The 19,926-nt window shown below is 39.0% G+C and overlaps 2 protein-coding genes across 2 annotated transcripts; both read right to left on the bottom strand.

Annotated features, from left to right (window-relative positions):
- Positions 1-1,739: 1,739 nt before the first annotated feature.
- On the bottom strand, positions 1,740-13,443 carry chd1l (chromodomain helicase DNA binding protein 1-like). The gene is made up of 25 exons (XM_053322579.1): positions 13,290-13,443; positions 12,966-13,078; positions 11,926-12,032; positions 11,705-11,816; positions 11,589-11,620; positions 10,990-11,071; positions 10,713-10,875; positions 10,367-10,522; positions 9,432-9,524; positions 9,244-9,340; positions 8,960-9,033; positions 7,855-7,965; positions 7,071-7,185; positions 6,815-6,968; positions 6,513-6,693; positions 6,171-6,316; positions 5,172-5,335; positions 4,880-5,079; positions 4,614-4,712; positions 4,103-4,173; positions 3,770-3,884; positions 2,951-3,059; positions 2,606-2,866; positions 2,216-2,300; positions 1,740-1,992 (listed from the first exon to the last, which is right to left on the bottom strand). The coding sequence occupies exons 1-25, from the start codon at positions 13,381-13,383 to the stop codon at positions 1,870-1,872; spliced, it is 3,057 nt and encodes a 1,018-aa protein (XP_053178554.1). The 5' UTR covers positions 13,384-13,443; the 3' UTR covers positions 1,740-1,869.
- Positions 13,444-16,442: 2,999 nt separating this feature from the next.
- sft2d2a (SFT2 domain containing 2a) lies at positions 16,443-19,233 on the bottom strand. The gene is made up of 8 exons (XM_053322340.1): positions 19,168-19,233; positions 18,992-19,081; positions 18,640-18,725; positions 17,840-17,921; positions 17,401-17,436; positions 16,718-16,776; positions 16,582-16,611; positions 16,443-16,488 (listed from the first exon to the last, which is right to left on the bottom strand). Exons 1-8 carry the CDS (start codon positions 19,231-19,233, stop codon positions 16,443-16,445), a joined length of 495 nt encoding a protein of 164 aa, XP_053178315.1.
- Positions 19,234-19,926: the final 693 nt, after the last annotated feature.

The following is a 19,926-nucleotide window of genomic DNA, read 5'->3' as shown; positions in this document are numbered from 1 at the left end:
AAAAAAACCTGACACCACAAAAACGTCCAAGAGATAAAAACTCTGCGTAATGACGCGCGATTTAAGATAATAAGTGAAATAGGCTATCCTCACTGCACTTCAACGCATCATTTATAACATCATTTATAACAGCAGACATCACATTTCCCACGTACAGTAAACACATTCAAAGTCCTGTGAATTCAAGTCTGTTTTGGGTGAAGTGATGGTAAACAAAGGGGGTCAAAGCCTCTCCCAATTACACACGTTTACTTATTTTTAGGGCAACGCAGATTGATTTTTCCGATGCTACTTAACATGAATTTAGGCCTGTATAACGTCAGTTTAAGTGGGTTTTTACCTTTACCTTCCACACATCTTACTGTTCCTGTAAATACACACTCATTAAAAGCCTTTGTGGTCGCACACACACACACAGTCGGCTGCACTTTCCACTGTGACTGACCCAGATATGTCTCCGTGTGCTTCTCCATACTGACTTTAAGCATTTTAAACCACAAGTTAAAATATAAGCAACCTAATTAGGAGAGTGAGTAGAGTTTTCACGCAACTAAACCGCAGTATAGCTTTCAGTTGCTAGTAACACCTTTCACTCGGTCACACGGGCTATTCCGAAAACACAGGCTACGGATATATATATTTTTTTTAAACCCAAATAATGAAAGGCTTTAATACTAAATGTACCTGTTAAACGTTAAAACTACGCTACAACCTTTACCAATGTTGTTATTCGTCAATGTGCAACAAACTGCTCATTAACAGGTGACATAATTATAGTCTACGCAACTTACCTTCGCTGTTCAACGTGCTGCGTCTCCTACAGGTAAACTCAGGCTCCTCCGTTTACGCTCATTTAACGTCAAAACTTTCACCGACACGACGACTTTAAGTTAGTTATCAGTATACACGTCCTTTTTTGCCGTCAGTCCGACACTGATGAAACTGCATCGAAGAGTTGGATGGGTTTGTGCCTCACTTTGTCGCTCAGCAGGACCGCCCAGCCAACATGCTCCACCTTTACACACCGTGCTTGTGTGTGTCAAGTCTGTCATAAGCTACTTTGGGGGACACATTTCAGACTTCGAACAGTTACTTGGGGAAAAAAACTGATAATTGGGTCAGTTGTTAAAGTTAGGGTAAGCGTCCAGGAATTTCATGTAAGCCAATGCAATGTCCCCAAAAGTGACCATGGTCATATGACTTGCGTAGGTCCCTTTCAAAGAGACACACCAGACTAGACCACCAGCTGAGTCCCTAATTGATAAAACACTGATTTTGGGGTTAGTGGTTAATGTTAGGTTAAAGGTTAACAAGTGGTTGTGGTTTGGTTTGGGTAAGTCTCCAGGAAATTAATGTAAGTCTATGTCGATACCCCAAAAGTGACTTAAGTAAACATTTGTGTGCGAGTACTGTACACACACACATACACACACAAATACAGTCCTATGTCACTTTTGGGGACATTATACAGCATTACATTAATTTCCTGGAGACATATCATAACCCTAACCATAAAAACTACTTGCCTAACTTTAAATACTGACCCAAAATTCAGCTTTTGTTGCCAATTGAACAAGCCATCCCTCACTGGTGCGTAATCCAAATTTGAAATTTGTCCCTGAAAGTAGCTTATGACAAATCTACAAACACACACTGCATTTTTGACTCATTACACAAACCAGAACTACGCCAACAGCCACCCAGCAAAAGTGTCAACCCAAACCATTTATTTACTTGTTTCACTCATAAATCAGAAATTACAAATTATTTTGATAGTGTATTTTCTAACAGCAGAGTTCATTCAAGCTAAAACAAAAGGATTTTTTTTTTAAAAACAAAAAAAAAACAAAAAAGCAATGAAACAGTGTTTTATCTGAGCACATGAAGGAACTGTTCAGTGTTGACTTTTCGTTGTTTGACGAAACAGGACTCAAGCCAGGCCTTCTGCACAGGGACAGCCTGTGTGTACTCCCCCACCAGATCCTGGAGCTCCTGTTCCACACAAATCATACACATCAAAATTAAAATTTAAAAACTTGTTTTCATCACCATGCTTTGCTGTAAGAACACTGTAGTGCTTTCGCTTCTTTTTTCGGCAGCCTGAACATTTACCACAGCATTATTAGACTTTTTTTCCCCCATACCACTTAAAAATAAGTATGAAGGGGAAAGAATTGTAAAAGTCAAGGGAGATTATGATCAGTGTGATACTAACCTGAGAGTGGATACTGCTCTCCACCTCCGCAACTATGTGGGTGACCTCCGGACTCATGATCTCCTCCTCATTTCCATCGTAAGTGCACTGCAGCTAAGGAGCTATGACATTTTCACACCGCACGATAATAATAATAAACACATCTCTGTATTTCTTGTGAAAACAAGAAGACCCAAAAAAACCAGCGGTACATGTAAACACACAAAGATGTGAGCTCTGATATTGAGATTAAAAACGGATTGCTTTTTAGTTTAACTTGCTCGTTATGTGTCAGCTTCATGTCAGGGGACGATACCTAATCTTGACAAACATGAATTCACAACTAACTACTTTGTGTTTATCAGGATTTCTCTAGTTCAATGTTACAATACTATGATGAAAGGATATGTGATGAGGTAGCGAGCCAGCTTCTTCCTCTCAGAGGCAGGTAGATTGTAGAAAAACACACAGACCCCCCTCATGAAACTGGGGAGCTCTGCAGGGCCTCCGCTCTGGACAAGAGTGGAAGGGCCTGCCGTTTCTGCCTCTGCCTCGTCCGTCACCCTGCTGGAGTCATGCAGCTGTGGTTCAGGGGAGGATGTTTGCGCTGAGGTCACAGAGGTGGCTGTGTGAGGTGTAGCTGTGTTCTTAGCAGTTCGACTGTGATAGTATCTGTCGGTCATGTCGCGTTAAGGGAAAAGATTCTGAGAAATGGCACTTTTTAGATTTCAACATCAGCTAAAAAAAAAAGGATACATGAATGCAGGGATGCCTCTGGAAGCCAGGTGCTTCCTAATTAGCCTCTCTGTGCCGTACCAGTTGAAGCCTTTGGTGGAGTGGCCGATGCGTGGAAGATGCACACTTGCTGTTTTTTTTTGGGGGGTGTGGGGGTAAGAAAAAAGATAAGACAGGGTGATGGTTAGGATTTCTATTAACTGGAACATGTTTACACTCCCCTCAAGCTGAACCGAAGGTGGGGTGACTCAGTAGTGAGTCATTTTTGAGCAAGGTGAGTTGATTGGTTTGTTTTCTCTAGGGCGTGACCTGAGGCAAATTAAAAAAATTCCTCTCATGAACAGTGCTCCAGTAATTGTGTTTGCAAGAATTTGTCTGTGCACACAAGACGCCGCCACTGAGATATCTCGTCAGTCAAGTCGAACAATAATCAAACAAACAAACACTACTTTTATCGTGCTTCTCACAGGCTTCGTTACTCTCCTTTGTTTCAAGGTATTTTATGTCATGAATGTTTTTGTCTTCTTTTGCACTGTGTGGGCTGAGCAACCATACTTTTGTTGTGCCCTGTACAATGACAATAAAGTCTATTCTGTTCTATTTCTCCCCTTACTTAATTAACAGTATGTGTTATTGGTAAGTGAGGTGCTCTCTGACTTCATATTTAAATATATATTCATTCATATAGTCTAACATCTTATATAACCATTTTTTCCCCTTTATTTATTTCAATTATATTCTGGCTTCATCTTTGCATTAACAAAAGCTGAACCTGCAGCTTGCTCATTATTGCTGCATGTTAACACTTAATGAGTTTTCAGTAAAAGTGCTTGAATATACCCTTGTTTCTTTTGGCTGCAGCGTAAATCTTCTTCAGACCTTCGTCCAGCGCAGTTAGAAAGATCCCAGACAAGTTGTTGGCTTTGTCTCTTTGCTGTGCCACAATGAGGGCCAACTGACGTCACAGGAAGGAGATCGAAAACAGGTTAAAATGTTATCTTATCGTTGCCACAACTTCACAATTCTGTCACCACACATAAACCCAACTCCGGGTGTATCGCACTTTTGATCACTACTACTGCAGAGAAGCAACGCGAACCATAAAGCAAAAGAGCATTTCCAGGCTGCAGACTTTCTGTGCACAGCCTGGCTTTCACTGAGAAAGGAACCTACCTGATCCTGGCCGTCCGGTCTGGACTGTTTGTCGTCGATGGGGAAGAGCAGCACGTTTCCGAGGTCCAAGTCTGACAGAAATATTACAGTAGCACTTTCAAAACAGTCACTTATAAGATTCAATCAACACAGTCGAGCCTTTTAAAGATCTCTGATGGTGTACAGATGGCGGCAGAACAGCTAACGTACTGAAAGACCCATCCCACCCTGACCTGCTGTCCTCCAGTACATGCTTTATATCCATCCAAAAAAAAAAAAAAAAAAAAACAGCTTCTACCCCCAAAACTGACTGTGACTTGTGTGACTTGTGTACAGCTATATAGGTTACAGCAAATTGCTGTTCACGTCTGAATGCACCATCAGCATTTCAGCTCAAATTATGTTGCACTTCGGTTTAGTTTCATTCTTTATGTACATCACCTGCTGAGGTTTTTCACAATTAGCGTGCACTGACAATAGAGGAATTCTATCCCATTCTATGAGTCCTCTAAGCAATTATGGTAAATCTCACCTTTCATCTTGCCAGCCAACGCATATTGCTTCCGTGGTTCATCAGATCTCACCTCTAGAGCTGTGAACAAGCCTCCCCTGCCCCACCGACCTGAGTCATCTGTGCAAAGATCATCACTTTGATAAATACAAAACATACAGGAAAAGCAGTACTAAGGAAACATCTGGTACTTTTTACGAAGTTATCTTTCTGTATATCGTAAAAAAGGGGTATGTTGCTATGGTAAATAATAAGCTACTGTAAAAAAAAAAAAAAAAGATCAGTACCAACACAGTGGACAATGATAGCGTTTCCATGTGCAGCGTGAGGATGAGTAACATCCCCCAGAATATACTGGATAGCCATGCTGTCTGAGTCTGTGGAACACACGCTGTCGTCGTCATCATCCTCATCTTCCTCCTCTTCTTCACTGTCCACAGACTGCAGGCACATTGATTTGTAGCCACAGGACTCCCACCATGCCATTCTGCATTATAAGCAAACAAACACACACCGAATAAACATGGGACTGAAGTAAGAGATGTCTACACTGTGAAGAGTTCATTGATTAATCTTTACTTTTTCTTGTATTTCTGCTCTTGCTGCTTCCTCTTCATGTCTTCCTGCATTTTGGCTCTCTTGGCTGCAGCCTCTTCCCTCCTCTGCCGCCTCAGTTCCAGCTCAGCCTCAGTAAGAATTTTCCTCTTCCTCGTTGGAATTCCAAGAGCTACCGCCAGTGAAACCTGGGAATACATGAAGAAAATCCTGCTGTTATAGCTGTATAATAATCATTTCTGCGATAAATCTGTGGATACCTACTTACTATGAGGTTTCACAAACTGTGGAAGATTTGTGTATTGAGTCTGGTTTGTTTTAGTTGCTGGAAATGCTGTCAATTAAGACCTCTTGTTGAATAAAAAATGTCCTTAAAACCACATTAAACAATTTGCCTTCAATAGCACTCTTAACTAACGTCTAATTAACTTATTTTTCCGGCTTTATTTTCATTGAATGTGTTTTTGTGAGCTGTTTGTGATCATTAAAGAAGATAAACGGTATCAAAACAAAGGTGTCAAACTGAGACAATTTGCATGGATGTTGCGCTGCTCAGCACACATTGCTCCTAAGGTCAAAGGGTAGAAGGAAGGATGTGTTTTTTTGATGTTTCCTACAAACCTCGATTATGAACATGAAAAACATTGAGTGTAAAGCCTTTGCTAAAGCAGAATTTATGGTAATGGTACATATCTATAAGGTTCTCTGATGAGGAAAGACTTTGTTATGTAATTTAGTGGAGTAGTATCTGTTTCACTTGTGCAACTGCATTTTTGGTGTCTTAGGTCCACATGGGTAGTGCACATATATGAGCATAACACAATAATAATAATAAACTAAATGTGACAAGTTAAGATACTAGAGCTAAAAGGAAATGATGGGATCATTTCCTGCTTTAGTGTGTCTGAACAGACCCATACCACAGGAGCGACCATGACCTAATTCAGTGCCCTGAATAAAGCTTTCTCAGGTGGGTGGTACCTCCCCTCACACAAGTTGGTAGTGAACAAGACAGAATCTTACACCGGCTTTGTGTCGTAGAGCTCGTCCCTCTCCTGCAGCTTTCTGGAACTCGGCCAGCTGCCCTTCCAACAAGCGATCAAAGCTCTTCTGGTCCTCAGAGCTGGGGTCCTTACTGTAGTCTTTCCCCTCAAAGTAGTACATGTGGCCTGGAGGGACAGGACAGCATGGTGAAGTGTTATTATCACTGATACTAATATAAAAATGATGGGTTAAAGTTGTGGTTGAGGTTGATGGGATACATCATGGCTGAAATAATCACATTTACCAGGTAAGCAGTGAATATTCTGTAAACACAAACACTGATTCAAGATTTAAATGTGATCACTTGATAGTAAAACATACTCTGCCCATCAGAGTCGTTTTCTTCCTCCTCTTCCTCCCCCGTGAGCGAGGTGGTGTCTTCATCGTCGACCCACTGACCGTCACGTGATGCACCGAGGATCTTCTCCAGTTGCACATCCTGTACAGAGCTCTCTTCTGACGACAGCAGCTTATCTACCCCGAACTTCAAGATCTCACTGAGCTGTGCAGGGACAGTAAGGAGTAGAGTAGAGACGGTGAAAATAAAGAGGAGGACACAGACAGTGAGGAGTGCAGCAGTAACTGAATATAAGTATTGAGACAGTTTATGAAAGTTCATGAACCTGCAGTCCCGCTGCAGCTGACTGAGCTTGATCCAGCAGAGAGAAGCGTCCCTCTTCGATAACAGTGTTGGTGAGTTGCAACTTGGAGACAGCGCGGGAGTACATGATCTCCTCCACGGTGTCTCTGGCCAGAAGGCGGATCACTTTCACGGGTCTGTTATGAGAGAATATAAGCACAAAAAAACATCATAAAACAATCAAAATAAAATCCCACTGAGTAGCCTGTTGGGATTCATTTTTTTGACACACGCTGCACCTGTTCTGACCAATCCGATGGCAGCGTGCAGCAGCCTGCAGGTCATTCTGAGGGTTGAAGTCACTGTCTATAAAAATGACAGTGTCAGCAGCTGTGAGGTTCATGCCCACTCCTCCTGCAAAAACAAATTGTTAGGAAGTCAAAACCACAATGTCTGAAAAGTGCAAACCTATTATTCACTCAATTCTCACTTATTTTCACACAGAGGTGACATAATTTCACATAAAAAGTGATCAGCTATGACAGGAAGCCAGGTTGTTTCCTTCTCCCTACTTTCACATTGTGAGTGAAAGACGGTAAGAAAAAGTTTCTGGCCTTATTTACACCGGTGTGTCATCCTGCCACAGCTCTTATCTCTGTGTGATCAGTAACCCTTTCTTCTCAGCTAGTTCTATGAACTTGACTGTAGACTTAGATATGCATGAAAGCTTGCAAGTGCAGCTCCATCACTTTTGACTTATCACACAATATTAACTCTCTTATCTTACATACTTGCCACAGTCTTGTTTAATAAGATGCAATTATTTCAACGATATTTCAGGCATGCTCAGTAGACTCAGTGAGAATGGAAAATGTGTGAATCTGCGTCTACCAACAATTCATACAACTAAAACAGCTGCAAAGTTAAAAGCAGATAACTATAGATGTTTATGGTGTATCTAATATCCTGCATACCTAAAACATATCAAATGCTGAATATGTATATTGCACATTGCTGGTGATGTTCAGTATAATCCCACACACACCTACAACAAGGAAACACATTTATTTCACTTTCAGTCACCTGCTTTAGTGCTGAGCAGAAACACAAAGATATCTTTGCTGCTGAAGTTCTTCACCGCTAGATTTCGTTCTTCTCCTCTCACAGACCCATCTAGACGTTCATAACTATAACCTGAAGGGGGGGGGGGGGGGGGCACAGTTTAGCACTTAGTGGTGCGGAAAATTAAAAACCACTGACTTCTTGCTGTTAGGAAGTAGATTAGAGATTAGTTAAGATGGAAACAAAACAGCATAATTAAAATAAGTAAATATACAGTAAGAAGTAAATATAAGAAGACATCTGAAGCGGATTAAAAAAAGTAGGCAGAATGTACACACTGTGAAATCATCAACAGGTGTTATTATGCCTGTTAAACTTCAAAAAATGGGACTCATGGATGAAGTGTAAAAATGTAACAGATAGGAATGTTATTTTGTTTCTCCTTTTTTGGAAACAAGTTATTAAAAGTATGAGAGATTAGCTGCATAGGTCACTGCCATCCTGCTGTGCTTATTAAGAGACAGGCCTCTCTTATAAACAAATAAACATTTTGGACTTGCACTGGCGAGCTTTATTGCTGCTTCAAGGATCCAGCACTGAATAGTCTGATGAAACTGGATGTTGCCGAATGATTCAAATGAATGGCATTGCCCCTTTTTAATCACTAATCACAAGGATTAATAATTATAAAGAGAAGTTTTATTAAATTTGGTCTAATTTTCTGATGTAGATAAAGACAGAAATCTAAAAGGAAGAAGACAATTTGTTTTGTGCTACCTCATTTATTATATTATACACATAGTGCCTGTTTGCAGCTAATTCAGTTTGCCTATATTTATTTATTCTTGTTCTATTACTTATCTTTCAGTGATTTACTACAATGAGTGGTCTTGTGTTTCCTTATGTTTTTAATATATTGGAAAAAAGCTATAAAAATACAAATTGGCATAGCATTTCTTCTTGATGTTTCAAAAGAATGAAAAGATTAGTGTTAGACTATCAGGATATTAGGTACATTTTAAACTTTGCAACAATCACTGCAACATTATTTGAACATTTATGGTCAGTTTCAGGAAGCATGTGAACTGTTAAATGACAACACTCCCTCCTGTAAGCCCCTGTTCACCTCTGTACTCCATGTAATCCTGAAGAATGTCCAGCATCCTCGTCATCTGAGAGAACAGCAGGATCCGATGGCCCCTTCAGCAACAAATATTTTTTAAAAAGAAGTAAATTAAGACACTACTAATGGAGGAAAAAGTGACTTAAAATATGAAAAGTGACTGCTCAGAGTGATCAGTATACTGAGTCGGCATCTAGTTCATGTGGTATCAGAGTTATCAAAGTGTTATGAACTGACTCTATATTTCCACCAGGTGGAGCCAAGTAACAAACAACGGAGTGACGAACCCTTTGTGCAGGTATGTCATGATGCTGTCTAGAAGGCAAAGTTTCCCACTGGCTTCAATTAGATGCTCTCCCATCTCAAAGGGCTCTGGCTCCACCCCTGGGTGAGGAAAGAGGAAAAATATTTCTGTATCCCACTTGGATGTCGCATCGGTCCTTTCAGTACACGTTTATCACTGAGCATGTCTCACCATCAAACAGGTAAGGGTGGTCCACACACTTTCTCAGCTGTATCATGATGTTCAGCAGCCGGGTTTTGCTGCCCTGTTCATTCCCAAAAGCCTCTGAAAACAGAGATGTATGCTCATGAGTCAGCAGTTACATGTTCATCTCAAGATTAACAGAACACAGATGCACTGATCTCCACACCAACAACATGCTGTGTGAGTGTGTGTGTGTGTGTGTGTGTGTGTGTGTGTGTGTGTGTGATATGCATGTTGTGTCTGTGCAGCAGCTGCTGCTGTGTGTGTGATATGAACCAAAGTGCAGCTATGTGGGGAAAATCAGACATGAGACTGATCGGGGGCCGGTCACTGGTCACTGGTCACGGCTGGTCAGCTGAAAATCATTAAAAAACATTTTCGATCGGTGGCCAATTGATTAGTGTATCTCTATCAAGAACCATTCGTATGGGTGTATCCTGCAAAGATTTACACCAACAAAATTTACAAGACCTTTGCACTAAGGCGTGCCATGGTGCAAAGGTCTGTAAAAGTGAAGAAAGATTAACAATTGGATTGATCATTTTGATCTAAGACTATGGATGTAAGATCACCGGTATTGCCTCATCATTGTGTGTCCTGTGGAATGTGCGTTCTCACTTATTTGCACACAGAGGTGACATAATTACATATAAAAAGTGATCAGCTATGACAGGAAGCCAGGTTGTTTCCTTCTCCCTACTTTCACATTGTGAGTAAAAGACGGTAAGAACCAATCATAGAATGTTTCTATGTCTTAAAAACACTAGAAAAGATGTTAGTCTGACCGTGTATAATGAGATGGAAGCTTGCTTTTGTCTGTGTGAGTTCTGTCTCTGTATTGATTAATAATAACTTAATTTAATCTTCAGATCAATCAGTGTCTGTGTCCAGTGTTTTGGCAGTAATTCCACAACAGGTCTTACCCAGATCCTTCATCAGAATGGCTTTGTAGTATTTTTTCTGCAGAGCCGACATGCCATGGTACACCACCAGCTCTGTCTTCTTGGGCAGATCTACAGCCACCTCCGCCTTGACTCGACGAAGCAGGAAAGGCTCCAGGATGCTCTGCAGCTCAGCAGCTATAAACACAAGCACAGACACATCAGTGTTGATGCAATGCTACAGGGGTTTTCTACAACAGTATATCAGATACATCACAATCTCTGTAACTGATGTTTTCCAACAACTCTTTGATTAAACATCATGAGACACTTAATGCTGTATATAACCCACTGACATAAACAATACTAGAAATGATATCTGTTATACCAAGAGCAGGTTGATTCTGTACATTGGAGTAAGAGTTGACAAAGTTGTCCGTGTCATCTGCTGTGAAGATGCTGGGCTGAATGAAGCTCAGCAGGGAGTAGAGCTCCTGCAGGTTGTTCTGGATGGGAGTCCCTGTCAGCAGCACTCTGAAACCGACTGAGAACTGCACGAAAAATGCAAGAATTAAAAAGCAATTAAGTGGTCGAGGAGGGAAAAAAACTGCGATGACAGCGGGGAAACAACACAACAACCCAAAAAACCAGGTGCTACTCAGTACCTCTGTCAGTGTTTTGTGCAATAGTGAGTTCTGATTCTTCAGTCGGTGAGCCTCGTCTACTACAAGCACCTTCCACTTCCACCTGAGCAGAGAATACAGCAATTAGACTATTAATCAATTAGTTAATTGACAGAAAAAAGGCAACTAATACAGCTCTAAATACATGTATGCATGGAAGTACAGTGCTATTTGATGTTTATATTCATTTTACTAAGTTAAAGTCAATAAAATAATAAATAAAAAGTATGTGCTGATAAACACCTGCTTTTTCAGAATGTACCCACCTGTTGATTTTGGCAAACCAACTACATTTGATATCTCTCTGATAGATTTAGTGACATCATATTAAGGAAACACCAGCACTTTCTATGTAACATGCATCCACAGTAACAAACTCACATCTATGTCTCATTTCTAATGAAAAATCAGCTCATCATCAACATTTACAGCAAGTTAACTACTTTAAATGATTATTTGTCATGCAAGATTTGATTATTAATTCATCAACAATCTGTCATTTTAGTTTCAAGTACACCTTGCTGGTCCATGTAACTACCAGCAGTTATTTAACATGCTTGTAATTCAGGACACACACTCACCGTCTCAGGAATGAAGCGTCTTTGAGACAGAGCTGAAAATGAGAGAGATTTCAACATGTCAGTTTCAGCACAGACAAAACTGGAGGTTGTTTCATTCTCACAGAATAGTCACAGACCTCATATGTAGTGAGCAGAACATGGAAGTCATCTGTATCTGTCTCCCTCTGAATCTCTGCCCGTCTGTCCTTGTCTCCCTTGTAACACAGCACAGTCAGAGAGGGGGCGAAGCTGTAAACAACACATATGAAGTTAAGGATTTTACATGTTTACAGTTTGTGATGGACAATGTTAGTCTACCAAGCTAAATATACTGAATGCATATATCGACGTGATTTACCGTTCCAACTCATTCCTCCAGTTCTCCATGACAGAGAGGGGACTCAGGACCAAGAAGTGACCGTTCTTCCCAAGAGCTCCAGACATGTACACCAGCAGGGAGATCGACTGAAGAGACAAATTATGATCACTTGGAAAGAAAGGAGATGTGTGGTTGTCAGCTTAAAATTGTTGCATTTTGAGAAGAGGAAATGAATGGAGAAAATGTAGCTTAACTGTCAAAGAAATATATCATGTTTTCTGTGTAAAGCATTATCCTGTTCTGAATAATAAAGTGTTATTAAACAGGAGTTAACAGCGTTTGGTGCCATTTGTCAGGAAAGTATACTAAGTTATAAAATAATAAATAAGATACAGGTGCATGATATGATCAGTTTACCTGTAATGGATAATTGCTTATAATGACTGTACATTATTGGTATATAAGACACACCTACATCACATTTATGACTGATATATTGCACAAGATTGTATTGGTTATTGTAAGTGGATACGCTCATTTTAATGTATGTACAGATACTTGTAAACAGCATAAAGCAAGGAAATATTATTATTGACATCATACATTAATCTGCTAATCATTTTCACAGTTAATAGATTGAATGTTTACTCAATAAAATGTCAACAAATAGTAAGATATACAATTTCCAAAAGCCAAAAGTGATGTCAAATTGTTTTATTTGTCCAACCATAACCTACAGATATTCAGTTTATTAACACATAAGACAACAGAAGCAGAAATCTTCACACTTAAGAAATTAGCAGTAGATAAGCTATATAATACGTTTATTAATTCCAGTACAATGAGTATAACGGAGTCATCAATAATGTTATTGGTAACACCTGTGATTTCCCTGTCAAACTGTCTAGTCAGTGTTTGTGTGTGTGTGTGTGTGTGTGTGTGTGTTTCCACATCTGCACACTGGTGAAAAGTAGACATGCAGAGGTGAAGCAGTGAGAACAACTTATAATCTATTACCGTTGTTATTAGTATCTGTTTAAAATAAAAGGGATAATACAAGTTTTGGAGTCATCTCAAACCTGGCAGGTTTTTCCCAGTCCCATCTCATCTCCCAGGATGCATCCCTGCTGGTTGTTGAGGCACTGAGTGAGCCACTGTACACCATCCAGCTGGTAGGATCTGAGCTGGATCCCTGTCAAGAAACACTGCTGACACTTTACCAATATCTAATCTGAGCTCACAAAGGAGAACCAACAAAATAATCACGCTGAAAGTGTAAAACTCATTCACCGACTGACGCAGTTTACGGAATGTTTACAAATTAGCAAGTTATGTTGCAGAGTGAATGAAGACAACGTTAATGACTTCCCGTTAAACTCGACCGAGTTAAAGACTCTCCGTACCTTTTAAACCCCATTTCTGCAAGTCACTTTGCGTAAGAGACGTCTTCTTTTTCTCTGCTACGCTGTTTTTGATCTTTAACACAATGTCTGACATGTTTACAGACCAACCAGACTATAATAAACACAAACTTCCTTTAGCTATGACATGCACGGGACGCGGTATTTTTTCCTAGGATGACGAAGTTATGACCCGCCCTACTCTGCCTCTGATTGGCTGACCCAGAAATTCTCACCCTATCCCTAACCAATCATATTCCTCATGACTGACTTTTTAAAACTTTATTCAGACTTACTAGTTGACATTTCACAATTGACTTGTGTCATAAAGAAGAACATAAAAACAACAATAAAACATAACAATAAAACATGAAACGTCAATGTTATGTCATTACATGTGAGCAATGAGTAAAAACAATACAATCACAAACAATTGAAATAAACACACAACAGGTTTAGTTATTCAGGTAAAAAATTGAAGCATTTGCATAAATCAATAGTTTTGATTAATTTTTAATTTGATACAGGTTTTTAGATTTAGTAGGAGTTTAGGCCATTTTCTCGTGGTAATTTCTTCAAGAATTTAATTTTATGAATTTAGATAAAATAATAATGACCAAATTAATGACAAATTGTCCATTGCTGCAAAATTTAGGATTGTTGAATGTGAATAACAAATCATGTCCTTTGAGAGAAATGTCCTTCTTTAAATATGTTTTAAGATCCAACTGAAAGTCAGCCCAAAAGATTTGTCATATATACACACTGAATAAAAACATTTCTTCTACGTCATTATTACAAAAAGAGCATTTGTCGTCTATATAGGGAATACATTTGCAAATAATGAAGTTGACAGAGTAATATCTATATCTACAATAAATAACTAATATCTAAAATAATCTTTGATTTATTTAGATAACACATATTTGTGTGGGAGAGTAAATACAGTCTTCCATGTTCTACAATCAAGAGCTTGATGTGTCCATTTATATTTAACAGGATGTATTGTTCTTGGAGCCTCATGCCTGAGCTTACCAACCCAAACAGCTACAGAGCCCAGAAGTTCAAAAGGCTTGATCTTCACATGATTCATGTAGACCTCAAAAACAAGTTCTTGGTGGGCAATTTAAATGTGTGTGTCCTAGAATAGAACTCCCTATTTAAATCACTCAGCTTAGTGAACAAAAAAGCAAAAAAATACTGAACCATTAAGAAACTCTTTTCCTTGAAACCTACCTGTACATTTGTATTGTAATACCTTTTTATTAGATTTTTCTTCTTATTTTCATATGTAATTATTTCATGTCATACTTTTTATTTCCTCCTATTTCTGAAATATGATCTGTTGATTGTTGTTTTGGTTGCGAAGAACCTGAGTATATCCATTTTCACTCCTGTCAGGTTTTGGCGGCTGGCAGACTCTACTTATTTTGAATTTGAGTGCTCAAAGTGCGCATGTGTGTACAGTGTGTGAGGGAGAGATTGGAGATGCTCACACAGAAGCACAGATCATTGTTCCATCTCTGACAGCAGTACACTGAGACTATATTTGTGGATTTAAATTTATTATGTTTCGGTTTCAAAATGTTTCTACCAGTTTCGAACCACGGACCTTTCGTGTGTGAGGCGAACGTGATAACGACTACACTACAGAAACTGTTGTAGACCCCAAAATATATGAAAAAGTATATGAAAATTTAAAGGACATATAACTTTATTAAGTTGCTCAGATGAGAAGAGTGCCATGCCATCTTTACTCACATAGACTAGCAGTACAGTGGAGCTGTGTGCTAGCAGGTGATATCATTATCATCAGTCATCATAGTCATTGTGCTCACCTGTGTTTAGCTTCATATTTACATGAAACAATTCACTGGTGTTGTGATTTCTTCTTTCTAGTATAATCAGTGTCACACACTGCTGTATATGAATGACTATTAGCTCTGTTTTATCTGAACACCAACTAAGTGTTAGATCATGTATGCATGTAGTCAAACAAAAAAGAAAAGAACAGAGGACCAATACCCAGACATTAATTCTAGAGTTTTGTTAAACTGTGGGACAAAATCATTCACATCAAGATGGAGGAGTACCAAAAGGCCAACACCTTCCTCCGGGACATCGTCCATCTATAACAGGGAATGAAGTTTGGTCAAAAAGGAGGTTTGAAGCCTGTTCAAACAGAGATGATAATAGCAGCAACATCAATTTTGGCCAAACAGGAACATATGAAGCCAGCTGACTGCAGTCAAGAAGAAAGAAACCCCATCTGGCAGAGAAGGGGGGAAAAAGGAAGACCCAGCCCTGCCAGGTACTTGACAAAGCTGATTTTTAAGACAGGAGAAATGAGACATGAGCCAGGAGACAGGAGATGAACAAGGTTGTTTATTCAAAAGGCCCCATTCACTCAGCCTGAGAGGATGCAGCCAGAGCCAGCAACCACAGCTACAGAGAAGTATGAAGGCCTATTGCAAGCAGACCAACCAGACTCTGCTCATGATCCCTGAGCTTGATCTTCAGCACATAGGAGAAAGGAGGAGCAGGCATCAAAACTGGTCAACGAGGAAGAAGGCCTGTTCAAAGGGGTAGAGCAACTGAAACATCAGTTGGAGACAAAAACGAGAGTGGTAAACCAGCATGGATGTCAAATAGGTCCAGACTAAAAGGATAGCTCCACATAAAACCGGACAATTTGAAAAGGCTCTGGAGGTTGAGAAGGAACAGTGGAAAGTGATGGAAATGACCTCTTCATTGGTAAGTGTGGTGGAGGTTGTAGCCAAATTGAATAGAAAGGGGAATATAGCTCCTATGACAAGAAATAACATTTATTCCACTCAGCAATGGAAATAATGAGGCACAGTGTGATCATCCACAAAAACCAGTAACATTTTCATTTATTACAAATATTTACACATATTACAAAATAAGATAACACTTATTTAATTTGGTATAAACAAGCTGTAACTAATACATAATAAGATAATCTGTCAGTGATTAAATTAATGAAACATAAAAAAGAACACATAAACATCTTAGCTGATAAAATGTGTCACTTATCAACAGGAAGGATGTGCAGTATGAGGGAGAGTCACAGAAGATCTGAAGCAACTGTTACAGCAACTTCAATAAGAGATCTGATCATTTCTAAAAATCACTTCATCCAGACTTGAAGCAGAGAGACACCAGCTTCAGTATTGCATCCCTGGAAAGTAAATAGTATAAATTAGACATGTAGACTGAGTACGAACATAACTTCATGTTGCTGATTCAAATAAATGCTTTTAAAATTACAAACCTCACAAACGGGATGTATGACAGGCTGTACCTGTAAAAACCGAATCAAACACAATAAAAAAAACATTGCATTCTTTGTCATAAATGAACATCAGCTGGGAAAAATGTGTTAAAACTCAAGAGGAATGGTGACTCACCAGGTAAATGACAAGATTTGCAAGATGACAAATAGTAAAGCAAGTCCAAAGTTCTTCCACTGTGAGGAAAAAACAAGTGCTGAATGATGACAGATTGAAATGCATTTAATTCTGTTCATCTGCAACATTGACCACATACAAATATGGACATCATGACAGAGCCCCAAAAGTGAAGCCGAAACATCTTGATCGCCCCCTGTTGGCTGGCTGCAGTATAGGTCATAAATCCATCTCCCTTCATGTTAGCAGATGGGATAAACTAAAAAAATATCCTGCATAAATCTCTCTGTATTCCTTAAATCTGGTGTCAGTGGCAACATTTCCACATTGGCTAGATGATTCTATGGGCACTAAAGACTTTCACCTAGCAGCTAACTTCTGGTTAGCCTTCTGCTAACATGAATGTGGATCAAATCATTTAATTGTGCATCTCTAATAGACTTTCCAAATGTTATCAGACTGCATGGAGCAAATTTTGACAGTGACACCAGTAATTTTATTGGGGTTGTGTGACATTAAAAACAACTTATTCACTGTTTCACCACCACAGCAGTAGCAGAGCCTATGACTTAAGCATGTTGACATTGTTTTTGTTATTATTCTCACTGCCAGAAGGGGCAGACAAAACTCTCGCACCGCAGCTTTAAGTTGGAAACAATGACAAATTATTTTTCTTCACTTACCCAGAAGGCTGCACAGAGAGTCAACACAAGACATGTCTGGAATAATGAATGGCACAAATGTTATTAAAAACATGGATGTGTCAACTTTCACAAGATTTTCAGATACAGTTGTACATAATCCAATTAAAGAGGCAAGGTCAAATGATTTCCATTAAATTTGCCTTTTATGTTTAAATTGTCAAAGCAAGTGTAATAACTTTCAAGGATATGCCACCCAACACATCTCACAGCTATTTTTTGTTAAGTTTTCTTTCCCAATAGTATGAGCACTTGAGTACATTTCCTGGTTATAGAAGGAACAAGTTTTCAATCCCGTTTCACATGTTCCAAATCTGAGAATCTGAAAATCTCCTGAGTGACAGTAAATAGGTTTAATGGTGGCAAAGTAAACTAGTAAACACATGACAACAGCAGTTAAAAATCATGGTTTTAGACTCACAATCATAATAGTGGTGGCCAGCGCTCTTGTCTTGTCACACATCCTTTTCAGCTGCTTCATCGGCCCCAACAGAAACATGGTGCTGTTGAACAGAATCATGAGATAAAAAGTAAATAATCAAAAAGTAGTGCTGGTATACTGGTATTTTAATATAAAGCCCTCTTTACACACGCTTTAATCTGAATTTCTTTCAGGGGTGGAAGAAATGTTCACGGATAAAAAGTAAAAGTACTTGCTATGCATAAGGCTTCCTGTAGAGTGTTATATTATTATGGTATATTGTATTGTTTTTTAGCATTAATAAATACATTACAACGTTGTGGTTTATAATTGTGGAGCCAATTTTAGATACCTTGGGTAGATTAGCAGTAGTAGTAGTGCATCATGTTATATAAGTGTATCATATGTTTTTAAACAATGCTAATAATAACAATAATAATAATAATAATAATAATAATAATAATAATAACACATTTTATTTATATAGCCCATTTATATAGAATCACAAGTACATAACACTTTTAAAAAACTAAAGAGGAGACAAAACAATCATAATATACATTACTTAAATACATTATTTTATCTAAAATCTTAACCTGAAAAGCAACTAGTAACTAGCAACTAGTAAGTAGCAAATAAATGTAGTGGAGTAAAAAGTACAGTATTTTCATCTGAAATGTAGTGGAGTAGAAGTACAAATCAAAATACTCAAGTACAAGTACTTTGTTCTTAAGTACAGTACTAGAGTAAATGTACTAAGTTACATTTCTTCATTGCATTGTGTTGTTGTTGACACTGACCTGCCCAGAGTACAGACGTTTCCAAATGTGTAAAAGACGATGAAGAGAGTGACGCCAATCTTGGGGAGGAAGAGCATACACACTCCCTGCAAGACACACATGTTCACAGATGATTTGCAGCATCTTCACATGGTAGGTCATCTGTAAACTAAATATCTCCTCTCTGACCTGCAGTTGGCTCATAAAAGTCAGGACTGACTGCGATGTGAATGATCACATCTCAGCATTCCTCAGATCAAGCCGGACCGGTAAAGCGACCTCACCTCTGCCTGTGCGCTCTGACTTTCTCATTGTAGGAAACACAACTCAACAACAGCAGATAATAATTACTGACATTATTATAGATCCTTACCAAAATAGTGCATACACCCCCTATCACAAAGCAGGCGATGAATCCCTTCACACGTGTCCCCCAGCCTAGAGTCGAGGCTTCATTGACAGTCTGCGTGAACACATTGATTGAATCATTAATTAACAGCTGAGTTTCGGTGATCGTCTGAACAGCATAGACTAAAGTTTGAGTTTTACCTCTAAAACTGTTCTGTCATCTCTGCGCGCCTCTTCGCCACTCAAAACTGATTTTAATTTATCCATAGCTGAAGATCCGAGAAGAGATCGAACAGTTATTAAATTAATAAAGTTTGTTTCCTGGAGCGACAGAGATGATTTGATGGTTTCCTCAAATCTGTGTGGATGGACAACAACGTCACATGTCTGCTGGAGGACTGGCAGCCGACAGTTAAGCTTGCCTGGCCAGCTGCATGACTTCAGGTAAAGTCACACCTGAGCGCAGAAGCAGGAGTGAGGTCTCACTCTGATTTTATTTTTCAGTCAAGTAAAAAAAAACAAACATTTGAAAACACACCAGGGGTAGAAAAGATGACTTAATTACATTAGACAGAAGACAGTTAGAATATCTTATGGACATTAAGAATCGAAGCATTAAAACACATTTTCTCTTAAATATTTAAGTATATTATCATGTATACATGTAATCAGTAGGGAGCAGGTTCAAATTGTTTTACAAGTAATAAACCAACATTTATCACCTGAAGTTGTAGAATGTGCTCATATCTGCACAAACATGTAAGGACAAAATCCCACGTGAACCAACTGTCATTACTTAAGATCAGAAACTTGTTTCAGGTCTGAACTGTGACAGACTGCCTATTAAAGGAAGTCTGTCACAAACCAAATCAAGGAAAGTGCTTCAAGTGTTATAGCTAATGCTAACAGACATTAGGATCGTTTTTTCACCATTGAGTGATACGTCTTCTGCTACACACG

The sequence above is a fragment of the Scomber japonicus genome, chromosome 7 (assembly GCF_027409825.1).
Source record: "Scomber japonicus isolate fScoJap1 chromosome 7, fScoJap1.pri, whole genome shotgun sequence".
Classification (NCBI taxonomy): Eukaryota; Metazoa; Chordata; class Actinopteri; order Scombriformes; family Scombridae; genus Scomber; species Scomber japonicus.
Note: the sequence above shows the minus strand (reverse complement) of the source record. Positions and strands in the feature narration are given on the sequence as shown.

Coding starts and splice junctions, on each gene's coding strand:
- sft2d2a (XM_053322340.1), bottom strand. CDS start 19,233: ATGGATAAATTAAAATCAGTTTTGAGTGGCGAAGAGGCGCGCAGAGAT. Junction 19,082..19,167: donor ATGACAGAACAGTTTTAGAG/GTAAAACTCAAA, acceptor GTGTTCACGCAG/ACTGTCAATGAAGCCTCGAC. Junction 18,726..18,991: donor GGGGTGTATGCACTATTTTG/GTAAGGATCTAT, acceptor TGTGTCTTGCAG/GGAGTGTGTATGCTCTTCCT.
- chd1l (XM_053322579.1), bottom strand. CDS start 13,383: ATGTCAGACATTGTGTTAAAGATCAAAAACAGCGTAGCAGAGAAAAAG. Junction 11,621..11,704: donor TTCTGCTCACTACATATGAG/GTCTGTGACTAT, acceptor TCTCATTTTCAG/CTCTGTCTCAAAGACGCTTC. Junction 1,993..2,215: donor AGAGCAGTATCCACTCTCAG/GTTAGTATCACA, acceptor TGTGTGGAACAG/GAGCTCCAGGATCTGGTGGG.